This window comes from Dipodomys spectabilis, unplaced genomic scaffold, assembly GCF_019054845.1.
Source record: "Dipodomys spectabilis isolate Male_0828 unplaced genomic scaffold, ASM1905484v1 ptg000034l, whole genome shotgun sequence".
Lineage (NCBI taxonomy): Eukaryota > Metazoa > Chordata > Mammalia > Rodentia > Heteromyidae > Dipodomys > Dipodomys spectabilis.
The window spans coordinates 11,562,898-11,579,073 of record NW_024870711.1 but is presented as its reverse complement, the minus strand read 5'-3'; the positions used below and the strand labels follow the sequence as shown (position 1 = coordinate 11,579,073).

Genomic DNA, 16,176 nt, shown 5'->3' with positions numbered 1-16,176 from the left:
GTATCTGTCTGTCTCTCCCTCTCTCTTCATTCTTCAGTGATGTTTCTTTCTCCAGTGATTATGTCTCAGTGCTCCCTCGAGCTGTCTCTGGAGAGGTGGATGGGCCATGTTTTGTGTGACCAATGACAGTCTGTCATCAGCCCAGCTGAGGCCACATCAGACCATCGTCCGCCCAGTCCCTGACTTCCTAGCAGGCACTCGGGGACTAGCAAAGCATCAATCCCAAGCCCATCATGATGGGTGGAAGTGCTCAGGTCTAGCGACGTTCCCTGCATCACTCCTTGTGAGACTCTGTTGAAGATGTCAGCAGCTCAATGACCATCACCGACCTCTGATCTCGTGGTCTAGGACAAAGGCCTTCACGCAGAAACATTGAAGAAATCTCACACTACTCCAAACGCTTAGCAAATAAGCAAGTTTGACAGATTCTATGGAACAAGTAGATCTTTCTACTGCTTGTACAGTTACTGCACAGAGGGAAGGGGTGTTGACGTTGGCTCTGACTGCCTGGTCCGAGCTGGTGAGCTGCATTTTGGGGGACACTGGTCGGCTGTAACACTCCCCTCGTGGTGGTTGTATGTGTATGCAAGCACTAGTCTCATGAGTGTGAGACTAGTTTGTGGTCAAATATTGGGAAATACCCAATACGTGTTAGAGCATACTTACTAAGCACAGAGAACCGAACTCGGAAGTGAGGACTATTCTAGAAAGCTAGGGGTTGTGGTCTAACACCCTCCATGGGCCCTCTGGGACTTCCTTTCTCTTTTCCGCCCATCCTCCACCCGCCACACCATGCCGCCTCCTCGCTCCTGCCAGCCACGTCTGGCTCTGAGAGGATAGTGCAGCGACCCGGCCGGAGGGGGTTGGGGAAAAGGGCACTTGACAGACCAAGTCCGAGGCTGTGGTACAGAGTGACACGGGTCACCGACCTGAGGCGCCCGGGCCTTGTGGAGGACAGTGCCCCGTGTGTGTGTGTGTGTGTGTGTGTGTGTGTGTGTGCGTGTGCGCGCGTGTGTGTGAAGGTCTCCCACGACCCTGGAGCACTGAGAGGATGAGCCCTGGAGGTGACGCAGCCCGCCAAGCGAGGGGAAGGACTTGACCTCGATCTCCACTCAGTGTTGCTTAGAAAAGAAGTTCTTGAAGGCGCTGCTGTAGTTCTTATTGAAGGCGGTGTAGATGAGGGGGTTGAAGAAGGAGTTGGAGTAGCCCAGCCAGAGGAAGATGCTCTTCCAGATGGCAGGGATGTCCCAGGAGCAGAGGGGGCTGACCAGCTCAGTGATGAAGAAGGGGATCCAGCACAGCACGAACACGCCGATGAGGATGCCCACCATCAGGGCCGCCCTCTGCTCCTTCTGCTCCCGCCACGACTCCCCCTCCGTGTGGAAGGTGACGGTGGAGTGGCGCACCGTGAACGCCATCTGGGGCTGCTGGGCGGCGTCCTTCACCTGCAAGACACGAGCGGGAGTCCTGTCACAGCCCCCTGCTCAGACCTGCTGGGGTCGGGCTGTCCAAACCCAGAGAGCCATGGGCGTGAGCCCCACGGTCTGCCCCGAGAGGAGGCTGGGTGGATGGGGGAAGAAAGGAGGGACGGATGGCACCTGCCACCAGCCGTGGAAACCGGTGGGAGCTGGGTGGTTGCAGGGCCTCTTGGGAATGGAAGGGAAGCTGGAGCGTGCACTGCCACTGTGGGCTGACCACCCAGCAGTGGGGCCCGTGGGATTCACGGCAAGGTACACGAGGTTACAGTAAACCCATTACAAAGAATGAAGAAGTCTCTCAGGTTGGGAGTGCGTTTAGTACAGCACCCTACCACGCACCCTAGCTCAGCAGCCCGGGGCCCTGCGGAGGTCTGCGGGTCCCCTCTGTCATCGGGGCTGATAGAGAGTTGCAGCTCGCTGCCTCTGCTCACATCGTGACAGAAAATTCTACAGTGGGTTCCTAGCATGGGGAAAACCAAAAACTCAGAACTCAAGTTCTGTCCCTACTGAATGTGTATCCCCTCTCCCCTCTCTCTCCTCCCTCTCCTTCCGTGCCAGTCCTGGGGCTTGAACCCAAGGCCTGGGCACTGCTCCTTGGCTTTTTCACTCAAGGATAACACTCTACCAGTTGAGCCCATACCTCCACTCTGGATTTTTGGTGGCCCACTGGAGATAAGAGTCTCATGAACTTATCCTGCTTGGGCTGGCTTTGAACTGTGATCCTCAGATCTCAGCCTCCTGAGTAGCTAGGATTTCCAGCGTGAGCCACCAGTGCCTGGCTCTTTCACTCTTTTGTCCCAGCCCCTGGTAGCCGGGGAATCTGTGTGCTAAAGTCCCACCAAACCCCTGTTCACTTAGGACCAGATTCTCAAATCTTTCTATCATATGTGTTTGTGTGAGTTGCTTCTAGAGCATTCAAATTTTCTACAGCTTTTCTTTTGGTAGGAGAACACTACTGCTGTGTCTCCCATGCTGTGGTATCCAGGACAGGCCCTGGCCAGGCCATTCACGCCTCCGAGCTCACTGAGAATCTCTTCACAAGCACCCAATGAGGGACAGAGGAGACCCGACTTTCACTTGACTCTCCCCTGTGCCTCAGGCCCTCTGCAGAAGTTCCTGCAGGACTGGCTCCTGCTCCCTGCAGCCCTCATGAGGCGGGATGCCTGGGAGCAGATGCTCTTCTCTCTAGGCCAGTCCTGTTTTGAGGAGAATGAAATAAAGAACCAGCCTAAGTAGGCAGGAAATGTGACGGAGGGACTAACTGCATCAGCAGATTCATTGACCCAGACAAACGCAGGGCAGCCACCGTCAGCACTGGGAGCGGGACCGCAGTGGGCCCGTCTGGTTCTCCTGGGCCCCAGTGTAACCCCAAAGGACAATCATGCTTGTTCTCTGGGCACACCACCTTCCAGGCTCGAGACCAGGCCTGCTACCCGGTCACTCCAGCCACGAACCCGCTGTGTGGCTCTGCGGAGAGGTGGAGTCAGAGGAACAGATTTCCGCCATATGGAGGATCCCAGGAAGACATGAGGGCGCAGGCGGTGGCTAAAAACATGGCCAGAGTACGAATGAATACATTTGTGGGGAACATTTGCTGGCATTTACTTGAGAGACACTGAAACTTACACTGTTGTATGGTTTAAACAGAGATACATTTGGAAACAAACGGTCCAAACAATACAAACCTGGACAACCACATCCCAACCAAGAAAATGGGCTTTTCTGTACTCTTTCACCCCAGCATAGAGCCGGTCTCCACTCTCAACCAACATAGAGCCCGTGTCCTCTCACCCCAACATAGAGCCCATCTGTGCTCTCACCCTGACATAGAGCCCGTCTGTGCTCTCACCCTGACATAGAGCCCGTCTCCTCTCACCCTGACATAGAGCCCGTCTCCTCTCACCCTGACATAGAGCCCGTCTCCTCCCCCTGACATAGAGCCTGTCTCCTCCCCCTGACATAGAGCCCATCTGTGCTCTCACCCTGACATAGAGCCCGTCTGTGCTCTCACCCTGACATAGAGCCCGTCTCCTCTCACCCTGACATAGAGCCCGTCTCCTCCTCCTGACATAGAGCCCGTCTCCTCTCCCCTTGACATAGAGTCCATCTCCTCTCACCCCGACATAGAGCCCGTCTGTGCTCTCACCCTGACATAGAGCCCGTCTCCTCCTCCTGACATAGAGCCCGTCTCCTCTCCCCTTGACATAGAGTCCGTCTCCTCTCACCCCGACATAGAGCCAGTCTGTGCTCTCACCCTGACATAGAGCCTGTCTCCTCCTCCTGACATAGAGCCCGTCTCCTCCTCCTGACATAGAGCCCGTCTCCTCCCCCTGACATAGAGCCCGTCTCCTCCTCCTGACATAGAGCCCGTTTCCTCTCCCCTTGACATAGAGTCCGTCTCCTCTCACCCCGACATAGAGCCCGTCTGTGCTCTCCCCTTGACATAGAGCCCGTCTCCTCTCACCCTGACATTGAGCCCATCTCCTCCCCCTGACATAGAGCCCGTCTCCTCCCCCTGACATAGAGCCCGTCTCCTCCTCCTGACATAGAGCCCGTCTCCTCCTCCTGACATAGAGCCCGTCTCCTCCCCCTGACAAAGAGCCCGTCTCCTCTCACCCTGACATAGAGCCCGTCTGTGCTCTCACCCTGACATAGAGCCTGTCTCAGCTCCTCAATGCATCACTTGGAATGTGTTTCATGGATTTGTGTGTGGGCATGTAAGCACAGTATTCCGCCTATAAGAAAAAGAAAAACCTATTCCTGCCCTAACTTAAACTCAACCTGAGAGTGCACCCTGGAGCCTGTCTGCGCCGGTGGAGAGGGTGAGAGGTGTTGCGTGCGGGTCCTCCACGCACAGGCTCCTCATTCCCATGACGCTGTGTCGCGGATGAGCTGTGGGTGCTGCTCACACAGGGGTGCTGGCCACAAGGGGGGCTGGTGACATGGATACTGTCTAGGAGTCTTGGGTCCATTTTATCTACACAAATAATCATGAGGCAGGAAAAGTAGGGGTGGAGGCAAAGTGTTCTGAAGGTGAGAGGAGGGTACCAGGAAGCTGAGGCTCGCCTCTAGACTACTGACCAACTAGGACTCCTGCGTTCCAGACAGGGAGGAGGGGGGAGGAAGGGGAGCAGGGGGAGGAGGGGGAGGGGAGGCAGAGGAGGAGGATGACAGTTCAGACTTCTCCCTCCAAGATAGCAAGAAGTGTGCCTGGATGTCGGTAGCCCATTACAGTACTGTTGCTTTGGGACATCTCCGCTGTCCGGCGTAGGGTCAAGTCACTGCCCACCTCACCCCGGGGGGCGGGGTCTGTCCTCTGCGCACTTGCTCCAGGATTGTCAGAGGCGTTGCTTCCATGCAAGCTGCTCTCTCTTCCTGGCTCTTCAGAAGAGTAAGGACATGGCCTCTCTTACGGCCTCCACTGCCCCTTTCTGCCTGTCCCTCAACACATGTTTTGTCTTACGTGAGGATTTGTGTGTACGTTAGTCAACTCACACTTCTCAGAAAATCATGAAAAGCATAGAATGCTGAGCTTGCTTTGAAGCATGGACCCCGTCCTGGGCCATCTGCTGGGGTGTGTCCCCCACCCGGGGAGCTGCCCGTGGGAGGAGGGGAGCTGGCGGTGAGTGGATCTGGACCCTTAGCCAAGTTCCAGGTTGGACTTTTTTTTTTTTTTTAAACTCTGGCTTCCTGACCTACGGTCTTCTTAGTTCTCAGCTCTTGGCTAATCAATAATTGCAATAAAACACTCGATTGAGTCTGGAGAATAGCCTGTATTAATTACTGTTCATACTTAGCATGCACAGTAGCAACGAGGTTCATGCCGAGTGGTAGAATGCCAGCCTTGAGCAAAAAAATAATTAAGGGAAAGTGCCTAGGCCCTGAGTTCAAGCTTCCGGACTGGCATGTGTGTGTGTGTGTGTGTGTGCGTGCGTGTGCGTGCGCGTACACACACACTCCTCAGAGCTTTTTTTTTTAACTTTTTTTGGCTGGTCCTGAGGCTTAACTCTGGGTCTGAGCTCTGTCCCTGAAGCTAATCAAGGGCCATGCAGTTCTATGAATACACACTTGCAAACCAGTGAGTTAAGAGTCAGATCTCACTCTCCAGAACTGGGGCAGACCACCCTTAAAAATGTATCTGTGCACACAGCCCGGCTCAGCCCAAATAACCACACCGAAGCCATGTTGTCAGAGCCCCTCCCCCGCCCCTGCCCCGCCTAACCCCAGCCCCAGGCTCCAGGCCATGCGAGTTAGCAGAGTTAGCCCGGGTGAGCCAGAGCCCTGAGCCTGTCTCTCCATCTCAGCTTCTGAATGGTGGTCCTGTCACCTGAGCCAGTTCTGGAAGTCTCGTTGTTTACGTTGAGGTTCCTTCACAGCATCCTTGGACCCCAGGGAGTCACTGGGCTCCAACCCACCCTCCAGTTCCGCAGTCCGAGGGGACGCTGGAGACCTGTTCCGTCTGGTCCTCCAGCTGCTTACTGCTCAGTTCACTTCACTGTCCTGGGAGTTATAACCAAATTGGCTCTTGCCCAGGATGGTTCAGCTGAGCTTGTGTCAAATACGGGAGCTTGTCTGAGAGTCTACCATTAGGCCATTGGTGACCTGCTCTCTGCCTGAGGCTTTGGTCTCTTGTTAGAGGTGTAGCTACACGGTGCCATCCACCCGCATCGTCCACCCGCATCGTCCACAGCAGCTGATTCTGTTTCTGCTATGGCTTGTTTGTGTGTACATGTCTTGTCTCCTAAGTTTTTCATTTGTCCTGGGACAGATTTTTCTGATGCTCATAAATGGAATTAAGGTGTAGGTTTGATACACTTCCAGTCCAGCCGAGCTACACCTGAGAGCTAATAGGACCTGAGCCCTGCGAATTTGTGAAAAAAGCCAACAGGCAAACTCTGGGAAACGCTGGGGATGGCCTTCTTGGCCTGTGACTTATGAAGACATACGTGTGACTGAGTTAGTTGGTTTTCAGCTCAGTGGAGTGGAGAAGGGGTCATGTGACGGTCTCCTAGCTGCTAGAGACACCAAGGGCCTGAGGCTGTCTACAAGTCCAGGACCACCTCCCCCTCCTCTTCATTCCCCTTCCCTCCCTCTCCTCCCCCTTCTCCTCTTCTCCCGCCTCCCCTTTCCATCCTCCCCCTCTCTATCCTTCTTCCCCTCCTCTCCTTTCCATCCCCCTCTTCCTCCTCTCCATCTCCCTCCTTCCCCCTTTCATACCTCTCTTCCCCCTTCTTTTCTTCTTCCTCTTCCTCTTCCCCCTTCCCCTCTCCCCCTCTGCATCCCCCTCTTCCTCCTTCTCCTCATCCTCTTCTCCTCTTCCTCCTTCTCTTCTTCTTCCTCCTTTTCCTCCTTCCTCTTTTTTGTGCCAGTACTAGAGCTTGAAATTGGGGCCTAGGCACTGTCCCTGAGCTTCTTTTGCTCAAAGGTAGTGTTCTATCACTTGAGCCACAACTCCACTTCTGGCTTTTTTGGTGATTAATTGAAGATAACAGTCTCATAGACTTTCTTACCCCATTGGCTTCAAATCAAGATCCTCAGATCTCAGCCTCCTGAGTAGCCAGGATTACAGGTGTAAGCTACTGGTGCTAGATATTATTATTGTTGTTTTTGTTGTTGTTATGCATCCTGGTTGGTCTGCACAGACATCCCACCTTCTCCTTTAAGGACTTAATTGCTATTTAAAAATTGCGTTATCCTCCCGTCTTACACTTTTCTTGATAAATGCCAAAAAACAATCATAAAACCTCTGATTCTTAAAGTTTCAAACATCTGTCCTCTTGAATCTGTTTGTTGTGGGTTTATATTCTGGTTTGTTTCACTTCCTTCTAGAACACACCACACTGTAAAGCTGCCATACAGACAGGATTAGAGCAGGTCAGTTTAGTATTCTAGACCTGAATTACAAGCTCTAAGGAAGACATTTCCTAAACCTCACAGAGGAAGAGGCACATGCATTAGAGGATTTAGAATTTCATTAGAGTACCAACTTGTTACTGTCTAGATCTTTACTAACTAGTTCCATTCACTGAACTTTCCTCAGATGGGGGGGAAACCTCTAAAGGTGGAAGTGATAGAGAAGAGTTATGTAACCCAGCTGTACAGATAGACATAAGATAGAACATACATGACACAAGGCATATCTGAAGCATTTCTCCTAAGGGAAGATTGCAGAAAGGTACAAAACTGAAAAGCAAATAAAGAAAAAAAACTAGTTTCAGAAAACTTTCCAGCAAATGTTTATGTGTAAACCCAACAACCAAAGTACAGTCTTGTCATTCTGCACAGGGAATCAATCATGAGTGAGGGACTCTGACAAGAAGAAGTAAGCTGAAGTGCAACATTGCCCCGGGAGAAAATACCCAATACAAGGCAAATTTCCAGATAACCTGCGGAAGTAAAGGGACGGGAATCAATACAAGATATGGCTTTCTAGCCGGATGAACCAAAAACACCTCTGTTCTCAGAGATTTGGGAGCCTACATAAAAATCTGCATGTCAATAATCAATAGATGAGCACATACATGCACACATGCACACACAGATGCACACACACATGCACATACACACGTGCGCACACACACATTCATCAGAAAGATCCTTGAGAAAACAAAGGTCCCATATTGGCTAACAAGCAAAATGAACGCCATCCAAACTCCACTCAACGAAGCCACTCACAGGAGACATCACCGACCAACAGTCCCCTTCCGCCTACCCTTCCAAGAGGAGTTGTCTGTAATTGTGGGTGTCATTCTTATTTATGGGGACACCCTACAAGCAACACTTCCTCTCTAGAACAGCAGATCACTCATTGTAAAAACTTTAAAGTTATCTGAAAGGCAAAAACAAAAGTTGATTTGCAGCAAGGTTTTTTTTTTTTTCCAGTATGGGGCTTGAAGTCAGGGCCTGGGCACTGTCCCTCAGCTTCTTTTACTCAAGGCTAGCACTCTATCACTTGAGCCACAGTGCCACTACTGGCTTTTTCTGCTTATGTGTTACTGAGGAATTGAACCTAGGGCTTCCTGCATGCTAGGCAAGCACTCTACTACTAAGCCACCTTCCCAGTTCCTGCAGCAAGTTTTTAAAAATTAGGACTGAGAAAACTTTAATGAAATGACTGGTTATCAGCCAGGTGCCTACAACTGGAAATGTGCTGTGGCCTCACACACCATCAGATTACTGCTGCCGTCTACACAGATAGCAACAGTCCCTGAATCCCTCAGGGGAAGAGATTCCACAAACAGGAGCTGCATCCGAGTTGAGTGCTGGGTTATGGCAACGTTTCCTTTTATACAAGGAGGAACAGAACACTCTGGCCGGATTTATGAGACATCACAGCAACTGCGGAGAACCACAGCCTATTCCTAACAGCCACCAAGGCTTGGCCTCCTTGCCTAGAGGAAGTCAAGCTATCAGTTAGATTAGTCAGCACATCTTTGGAACAATCTGCTGAGGGCTTGAAATCTTCTGTAATAAGATGTAATAAGCTCCCATTACCCCCTGAAACTACCTAGCATTTCCTACCCTTTGAACAACAACCTGTTATTTCTCCTTCTCCTTACACCTGTCAGTGTAATATTCATGACCTAGTACTTCTGTCATTCTTAGCGAATGAAGAAGAAAACCTCATGATTCATCTCTGTAGTTGAGGTGATCCCACCTCAAACAGAAATTTGATAGTCCAGAGCCAAATTCCAAATAAATGTTGTTTGCAAGATGAGTATTATATCAAAGATAACAAGACAACACCAGGTTTGACATGTAAATTGTCTAGTCTGTCTTGTAGTTTTCTTAGAAGAAGTTGAGCACAGTGGTAACTACGTCTCTGCCCAGGGCATATCTACTTATTAAAAAGATGTATATAAAGTAATAGCTAGAGCAGCTCCAGGATAATTCACCTGCGTTATATGCAAAATAAACATCTTCTTTGGGTACCTAAAAATAAATAAGGAATGTAAGTTACTTGGTACCAAATAATAATTCAACAATTCAAATCTGAGGCCTTCAGAGACCCCCAGAACAGATGCATGAATCTGCTATGTCAAGAACTCTGGGGTTGGCTGGATGGGTTTGTGAATTTTGGAGGACACTTGTACTACTTCTCTAAAATGTATCACATCTTCTGTACAGGATTCTCCATCCCGTGCTCAAAAAAAGCTCCTCAAAGTCATCCCAGGAAACGAGTATACTGTCAATCAGGATGTAAGTTCAACTGTTCCAAGATCTGACTCTCCAATACCTCCAGTGGACTGTATCTCTTTACAGAGAGCCCCCAAAGAGCACTCTTCCAGAGCATTCCATCCATCTATCAGACTTAGATAAACAGAGGTCATTATTTTGTGAAGAGTACCTAACTGCCCAGAAAATAAGAGCAAGAATGAGCCAGTAGGAAGAGTTTCCACACAGCAAAAGAAACAATTACCAGAACCAGGACACAATCCACAGAGTGGAAGAAAACCTACACTGCTATTCAATGAATAACAGATTCATATCCAGAAAACACAAAGAACTCAAAAGATTAAACCATAAAAGAATAAAGAATCTCATTAATAAATGGGCAAGCAAATTGAAGAGACAGTTACAAAAGAATATAAATGGTTAATCGACACATGCAAATAAAAAAACCCACAGACACTGTTGATAGGAATGTGAATTTGTGCAACCACAATGGAATCAGATCCTCCAGGAGCCAACACCACAGCTACCTTACGACACCACCCACCCCAGACCATTAATGGGTGTGTATCCAAAGGAATGTAAGTTGGTACACAGAAGAGCTCCTGCACGCCTGTGTTTATTGCAGTGCTGTTCACAATAGCTAGTCTGTGGGATCAGCCAACAGATGAATGGATTAAAGAGTGAAAACACAAATACCATGGGATTCCACAGCCATAAAGAAAATGAAATTATGTCCTTTGCAAGGAAGCAGCTGGAAGTGGAGATCAGCAAGCTGAATCAGATAATCAAACCCCAAAAGCCAGATACCATGGACTTTAGCTCATTTGCAACATCTGGACTTTGAAGTCAAACATATACACATACACGTGCACACATATACACAGGGAGATCACAACTGGTTCAGGAGAAAGAGGTGGAGGGTGGGGAGCATGGTGAAGGGGGAATAGCATCAAAATACATCGTGTCTATTTATGAAGATGGCATAAAGGATCTTAGCGAAAGTGGGTAGGGGTGAGGAAACAGAGAAAGGGAATTATTAAGATATAATATATGCAAAATACCAAGCAATATAATCTTTGTAAATAATACCTACATTGGCTGACATAAGAAATTATGCAGCCCAGGAAGTGGTGCTGTGGCTCAGTGGTAGAGCGCTTGCCTTGCATGCCTGAGGCCCTGGGTTCGACTCCTCAGCACCACATAAGCAAAAATAAAAAAGCCGGAAGTGGTGCTGTGGCTCAAGTGGTAGAGCGCTAGCCTTGAGCTGAAGAGCTGAGGGACAGCGCCCAGGCCCAGAGTTCAAGCCCTACAACCGACAAAAACAAATAAACAAACAAGAAATTATGCAGCCCAAACTCTCAGGCCACAGCCAGTTTAAATATCCTAATCCACTAGGAGAGAGCAATGGAAGCGGTGACATTGTCCAGAAAGAACTCTAGTCATTGTCTGACTTACACACACATCACCTCTGTGTATCATCTTTATAATCACAATACAAATTAAAAATTAAAAAATCCTAATCTGCTGGGCACTTGTGGCTCGCGCCTTTAATCCTAGCTACTCAGCAGGCTGAGATCTGAGGATCATGGTTCAAAGCCAGGCCAGGCAGGAAAGTCCATGAGACTCTCATCTCCAATAAACCTCCAATAGGGCTGGGAAGGTGGCTTAGTGGTAGAGCGCTTGCCTTGCATGCATGAGGCCCTGGGTTCAATTCCTCAGCACCACATAAGCAGAAAAAAAAAAAAAAAAACAACCGAAAGTGGCACTGTGGCTCAAGTGGTAGAGGGCTAGCCTTGAGCTGAAGAGCTGAGGGACAGCGCCCAGGCCCAGAGTTCAGGCCTCACGATCAGACCCCCTCCCCCCAAAAAAACCTGAAAATAAACCTCCAATAAACCACTCAGAAAACCAGAAGTGGTGCTGTGGCTCAAGTGGTTGAACGCTAGTCTTGAGCTGAAGAGCTGAGGGACAGTGTTGTTCAGGCCCAGAGTTTAAGCCTCATGACTGACAAAAACAAAAAACAAAACAAAATCCTAATCCATATGCTCATGACTAATAGTGCCACCATACATTTTTATTAAATGCAGAGTAGAATCATTTGGAAACAAAACCTCAGCTGGTAAAGAAACAGGAAAGGAGTGGTGTGGTTTCCCTAGGTAACTCTGGGAGTTGGTGATAGAACTGCATTTAGAAATGACACCCACTGCTACAGAGCTAGGAGGAAGCCTGGTTTGTAATTAACCCTTCCATAGAACGTAAGACAGAGGCAGCCCCGATTATATCTAGAGCTGTGGGTAGAGGCCTTGCAGAGCCAAGGGAGCTCTTCTCAAAAGTGATTGGGCAGAGGGAAAGAAGAAACTGGTGTGTGTGTGTGTGTGTGTGTGTGTGTGTGTGTGTGTGTGTGTGTGTGTGTGTGTGTGGAGAGAGAGAGAGAGCGCGAGAGAGCGCGAGAGCACACGCACCTGAAAGGGATCATAACGCTTTGCTTCTGCTATCATGAAAGCAAACCTTATCTTTCCTTTCACAACAGGGCCTGAGAGACAACTGTGATTGGTTCCCTTCTCCTTGGTAGAAAATGATTTCTGTGGAAGGGGTGGTGCAGGTGGCTGCTTCTCACGGCCCTCACGCCCCTCCCCTGCAGTATGGGCGGACTTGCACAGGGACCCCAGCTCTGAGCACTAGCATTCTTACCCATCAACAGGCCTGTTTGGTACAGAGATTAAATAGGCAAGAGTTTTCAAAAGCCAGCTCTGTGGACATCTGAACCAAGCATTCTCTGTTGCAGGTGCTGCCCTGTGGTGTACAGGGCTGGGCGCGTTAGAAGCCGCCCGCATGCCATTCCCCAAGGCTTCGCTGCCAGATGTGCCTCTGGTCAGTCCGCAGGTTCTAAACCAGCCTTGGCTGTTCTAGATACAAGGGCAGGTAGCCCTTTCTCTTCTCTCTTGGAGAATGATGTGCTGCCCTCCTCTCCTAAATACACTTCTGGTCCCTCTAATCTTACGTGACTGGGCATGTTCAGAATTAGCTATCCACTGTGGAAAGTGAACCCATATTTCAGAGCTCACAGTGGAAGCCTGTGACCTCGCTAGACTGAAGCCTGTGTGGAGAACACTCTATATTATTATTTTACTATTGAACAATACTCATCCAAACCCCTTAGTTAGTGCACTAACCATATTAACCGATAACGGAACATGGGAGCCAGCCGGAGCTGGATGCGGACGGCTTCCGACCTGGCTGGGATGGGAGGACTACCGGAGAAAGACAGCCCAGGTGGAAAGATGCTTGTCTCCAGTTGGCTAGCGAAAGAGCTGGTGGGACTCCTGCCCCAGCACCAACACAGGCAAAGCCAAGACGAGACAACCGTGAAAAGTCCGTCCCATGTCTATCTAGAAATCAAGCCTCAAGACGCGAAGCGCCCTTTGATCGGAGAGGAAATGGTGAGCACGCAGCGGCCTCTCCCCAGCGGCCTCTCCCCAGCGGCCTCTCCCGAGCTCCACTTACTTTCTGTTTCCTTTTTCTTATTTTTTCGTTTTGTTGTATTTTTTTGTTACCCGTCCCGAGGCTAGGTACAGGGCGTGGACACTGCGCCTTAGGGTTTTGTGTGTTTTGGGTTTGTGGGCATGAGGCTCGGGGCGCCTGGCTAGAGCGCGGAGCCGGAGCCCGCGCCCGCGCCCGCACAGGGCAGGGCGGCCGGGGTCCCGCCGCGCCCACACCCACCTGCACAGCCTCGGGCAACGACGACACGCTGTTGGTCTTCTTGGCGCCCACGCGGAGCCTGGCCGCCTTGTAGATCTTCCAGTACACGAAGAGCACCACGCAGAGCGGCAGGTAGAAGGCGCCCACGGTGGAGAACACGGTGTAGGAGGGCTCGCGGCTGACCTGGCACTGCGCGCTGCGCTCCGAGTACGTCTCCCCCCAGCCGAAGAGCAGCGGGGCCAGCGAGATGACGGCCGACAGCGCCCAGGTGAGCGCGATCATGGCGTTGGAGGTGCGCCTGCGCGCGCGCAGCGTGTACTCCAGGTGCCGCGTGGTGGACCAGTAGCGGTCCAGCGCGATGGCCGTCACGTTCCAGATGCTGGCCGTGCAGCAGAGCACGTCGCACACCACCCACAGCTGGCACAGCCGCCGGCCCAGCTGCCAGCGGCGCCCGGCCAGCTCGTGCGCCAGGCTCAGCGGCATGACCAGCGCGGCCACCAGCACGTCCGAGACGGCCATGGACGCCACCAGGTTGTGGGGCACACGGTGGAAGGTGCGCACGCGGAGGATGGTCGCCAGCACCAGCAGGTTCCAGGCGAAGGTGGCGGCCACCAAGAAGCCCAGCAAGGTGAGGGCCAGCACCCCGAAGACCGAGAGGAAGGGCACGTCGTGGCGCGCGGCGTAGGCGTCCCGGCTGCCGTTGGGCTCCAGAGAGGGCACAGTGCCCAGGAGCGAAGAGTTCAAGTTCGCAGTCAGGTTCATGGCTGGGGCTGGGGCTGGGCTCGGAGCCCCGGCGTCTGCGCGAATAGCGTGCTCGGCCCAGGTGGCGGGGTCCGCCCCAATCTGAGGGCTCGCAACAGCTGGCAAGGGTTCTGGGACGGTCCCGATCCAGCCGGTTTGGCTCCCACCTCCTTGGGGCGAGTGTCCCGGGGAGATGGCGCGGAGAGGAGGGATCCGGACTGAGGGGCTCCGGGCGGAAGGGCGGAGGGGTGCTGGGCTGCCTGAAGCCCTCACCGGTCACAAAAGCCAGCAACCCGTGCCGCAGGCCCGGGCCGGGTCCTCACCTGGGGGCCCGGGTCCTCTCCGGGGCTGCGGCTGCGGTCTGGCGGCTCAGAGCGAGCGTCGGCCCGGGCGGTGGGGCGGGCCGTGCGCGGGTGCCCCCCGCCGCGTCAGTCTAGATCTCCAGGCTGCGGCTAGGCGCTGCAGAAGCCAGGAAGCCAGGCGGGTACCTGCTCCCGGCCCATCCGAGGCCCCGGAGAGCAGACCCACCCGGACCAGCCTTCTCTAAGTGGGCATCAGGCCTACGTAAGCCGTCAGCTGACAGCTGCAGCTCCCCGCCCCCCGCTGCCCGCGCCCCGCCCGGGCTCCCGAGCTCAGGCTTACCCTGGTGGCCTGGGGGGTTCCCAGTTCCGACCTAAGCACCTGAGCTTGGGCCCCTGTCCATGGTGCTGGCGGAGGGCACCGCGTGGTGCTGTCCACGGTCCTGAGACTGCCCCTGAACTGTGTTCTCTCCATGGAACAAAGCGAACTTTCTTCACCCTTCCTCCAGTCCCCATACAAGCCTCTCTGAAGGCGATCTGGAGACCTTGAGCAGTGGCTGGGCCTCCTGCGCGGAGTGCGCTCTGCTCCGTGGCTGGGCCGGGCCTCCCGCGCGTGCCGCATGCTCCACACCGCACCGTGGCCTTGCGCTCCGCACCGTGGCCGTGCGCTCCGCTCCGTGGCTGGGCCTCCTGCGCGCCGTGTGCTCCGCACCTTGGCCTGGCCGGCCTCCTACGCTGTGCGTTCCACACTATGGCCGGGCCTCCCGTGCGCCGTGCGCTCCGGTCCGTGCGCGCGCGCGTGCGCGCGCGCACGCGCTGTGCTCTCGGCACGGTGGCCCGGCTGGGCCTCCTTGGCGCGTTGTTGTAAGTGCTCAGAGCTAGGGGTCTAGGCATGTTGCTAGCTTTTCTTCTCCACATTTCAAGACGCGATCGTGTCCTCCCTCCACAGCACTCCGTTGCTTCCTTATTTAAAGAGTCGTTTCCCCTAGAGGAGACAGGGGAAGAGAGCGTTTGTGCTGCCTCCAGAGACGGCTGAGAGCTGGAGCTGGGTGTGTGGAGGCTTTACTCGTCTGTCCTGCACGGGAACCATTCGCAAGTTGTTATGAAAACTGCACTGGGCTTGGTAATTCCCCCACTCCACGTGCCAACAGCCACAGGCCGCCCAGCCTGCGAGGAAGCCACAGGAAGCCTCACCCGACCTTTTGGTGGTTTGCTGTTTCCAGAGTGCGTGTGGTGTGGATGAAGCCCAGGGCTTTGTGGTGCTAGGCAAAGTCTCTGGCTCTGAGCTCCATCTCCCAGCCTGAGAAAAGGGGTCTGAAACACCTCATTGGAGACACACAGTGCAGCCAGAGAGAAAGAGCTGGAGTAAGGAAAACAGCTGACAGAACGGAGAGTGGGACAGCATTAAACGTGCGCGCCAGGACTGGGGGCTGGACTTAGGACACACACACTCTCACTTGCTCAAGGCGAGCACTCTGCCACTTTCAGCATTTTGCTCATTAATAAGACTGGTTTGGAACCCCAATTCTCAGATCTCTACTTCCTGAGCCATGAGGATCTCAGGTGTGAGCCACTGGTGCCGGCTAGAAGTATTTTTTTTTTCTTTTACAACGTTATGTTCCTGACTTTCTGAACGCAGAAATCCCTCCCCTGAGGCGGGGCGAGGGGGGGGGGGCGGAGAGTGGGGTCACGGCAGGCTGGTGAGAACGTTATTCCTTAGCTACAGCTTCACTAGCCCCTGTGCTAGCAGGGAACAGGGCTGCCACCTGCATCCCTGGTGGGGAGGC

At 52.7% G+C, this 16,176-nt stretch overlaps 1 protein-coding gene across 1 annotated transcript; it reads right to left on the bottom strand.

Moving 5' to 3' along the window:
• Nucleotides 1-1,112: 1,112 nt before the first annotated feature.
• On the bottom strand, nucleotides 1,113-14,111 carry Htr5a (5-hydroxytryptamine receptor 5A). Its single transcript, XM_042677112.1, has 2 exons — nucleotides 13,371-14,111; nucleotides 1,113-1,445 (listed from the first exon to the last, which is right to left on the bottom strand). Exons 1-2 carry the CDS (start codon nucleotides 14,109-14,111, stop codon nucleotides 1,113-1,115), a joined length of 1,074 nt encoding a protein of 357 aa, XP_042533046.1.
• Between the last annotated feature and the right edge of the window lie 2,065 nt (nucleotides 14,112-16,176).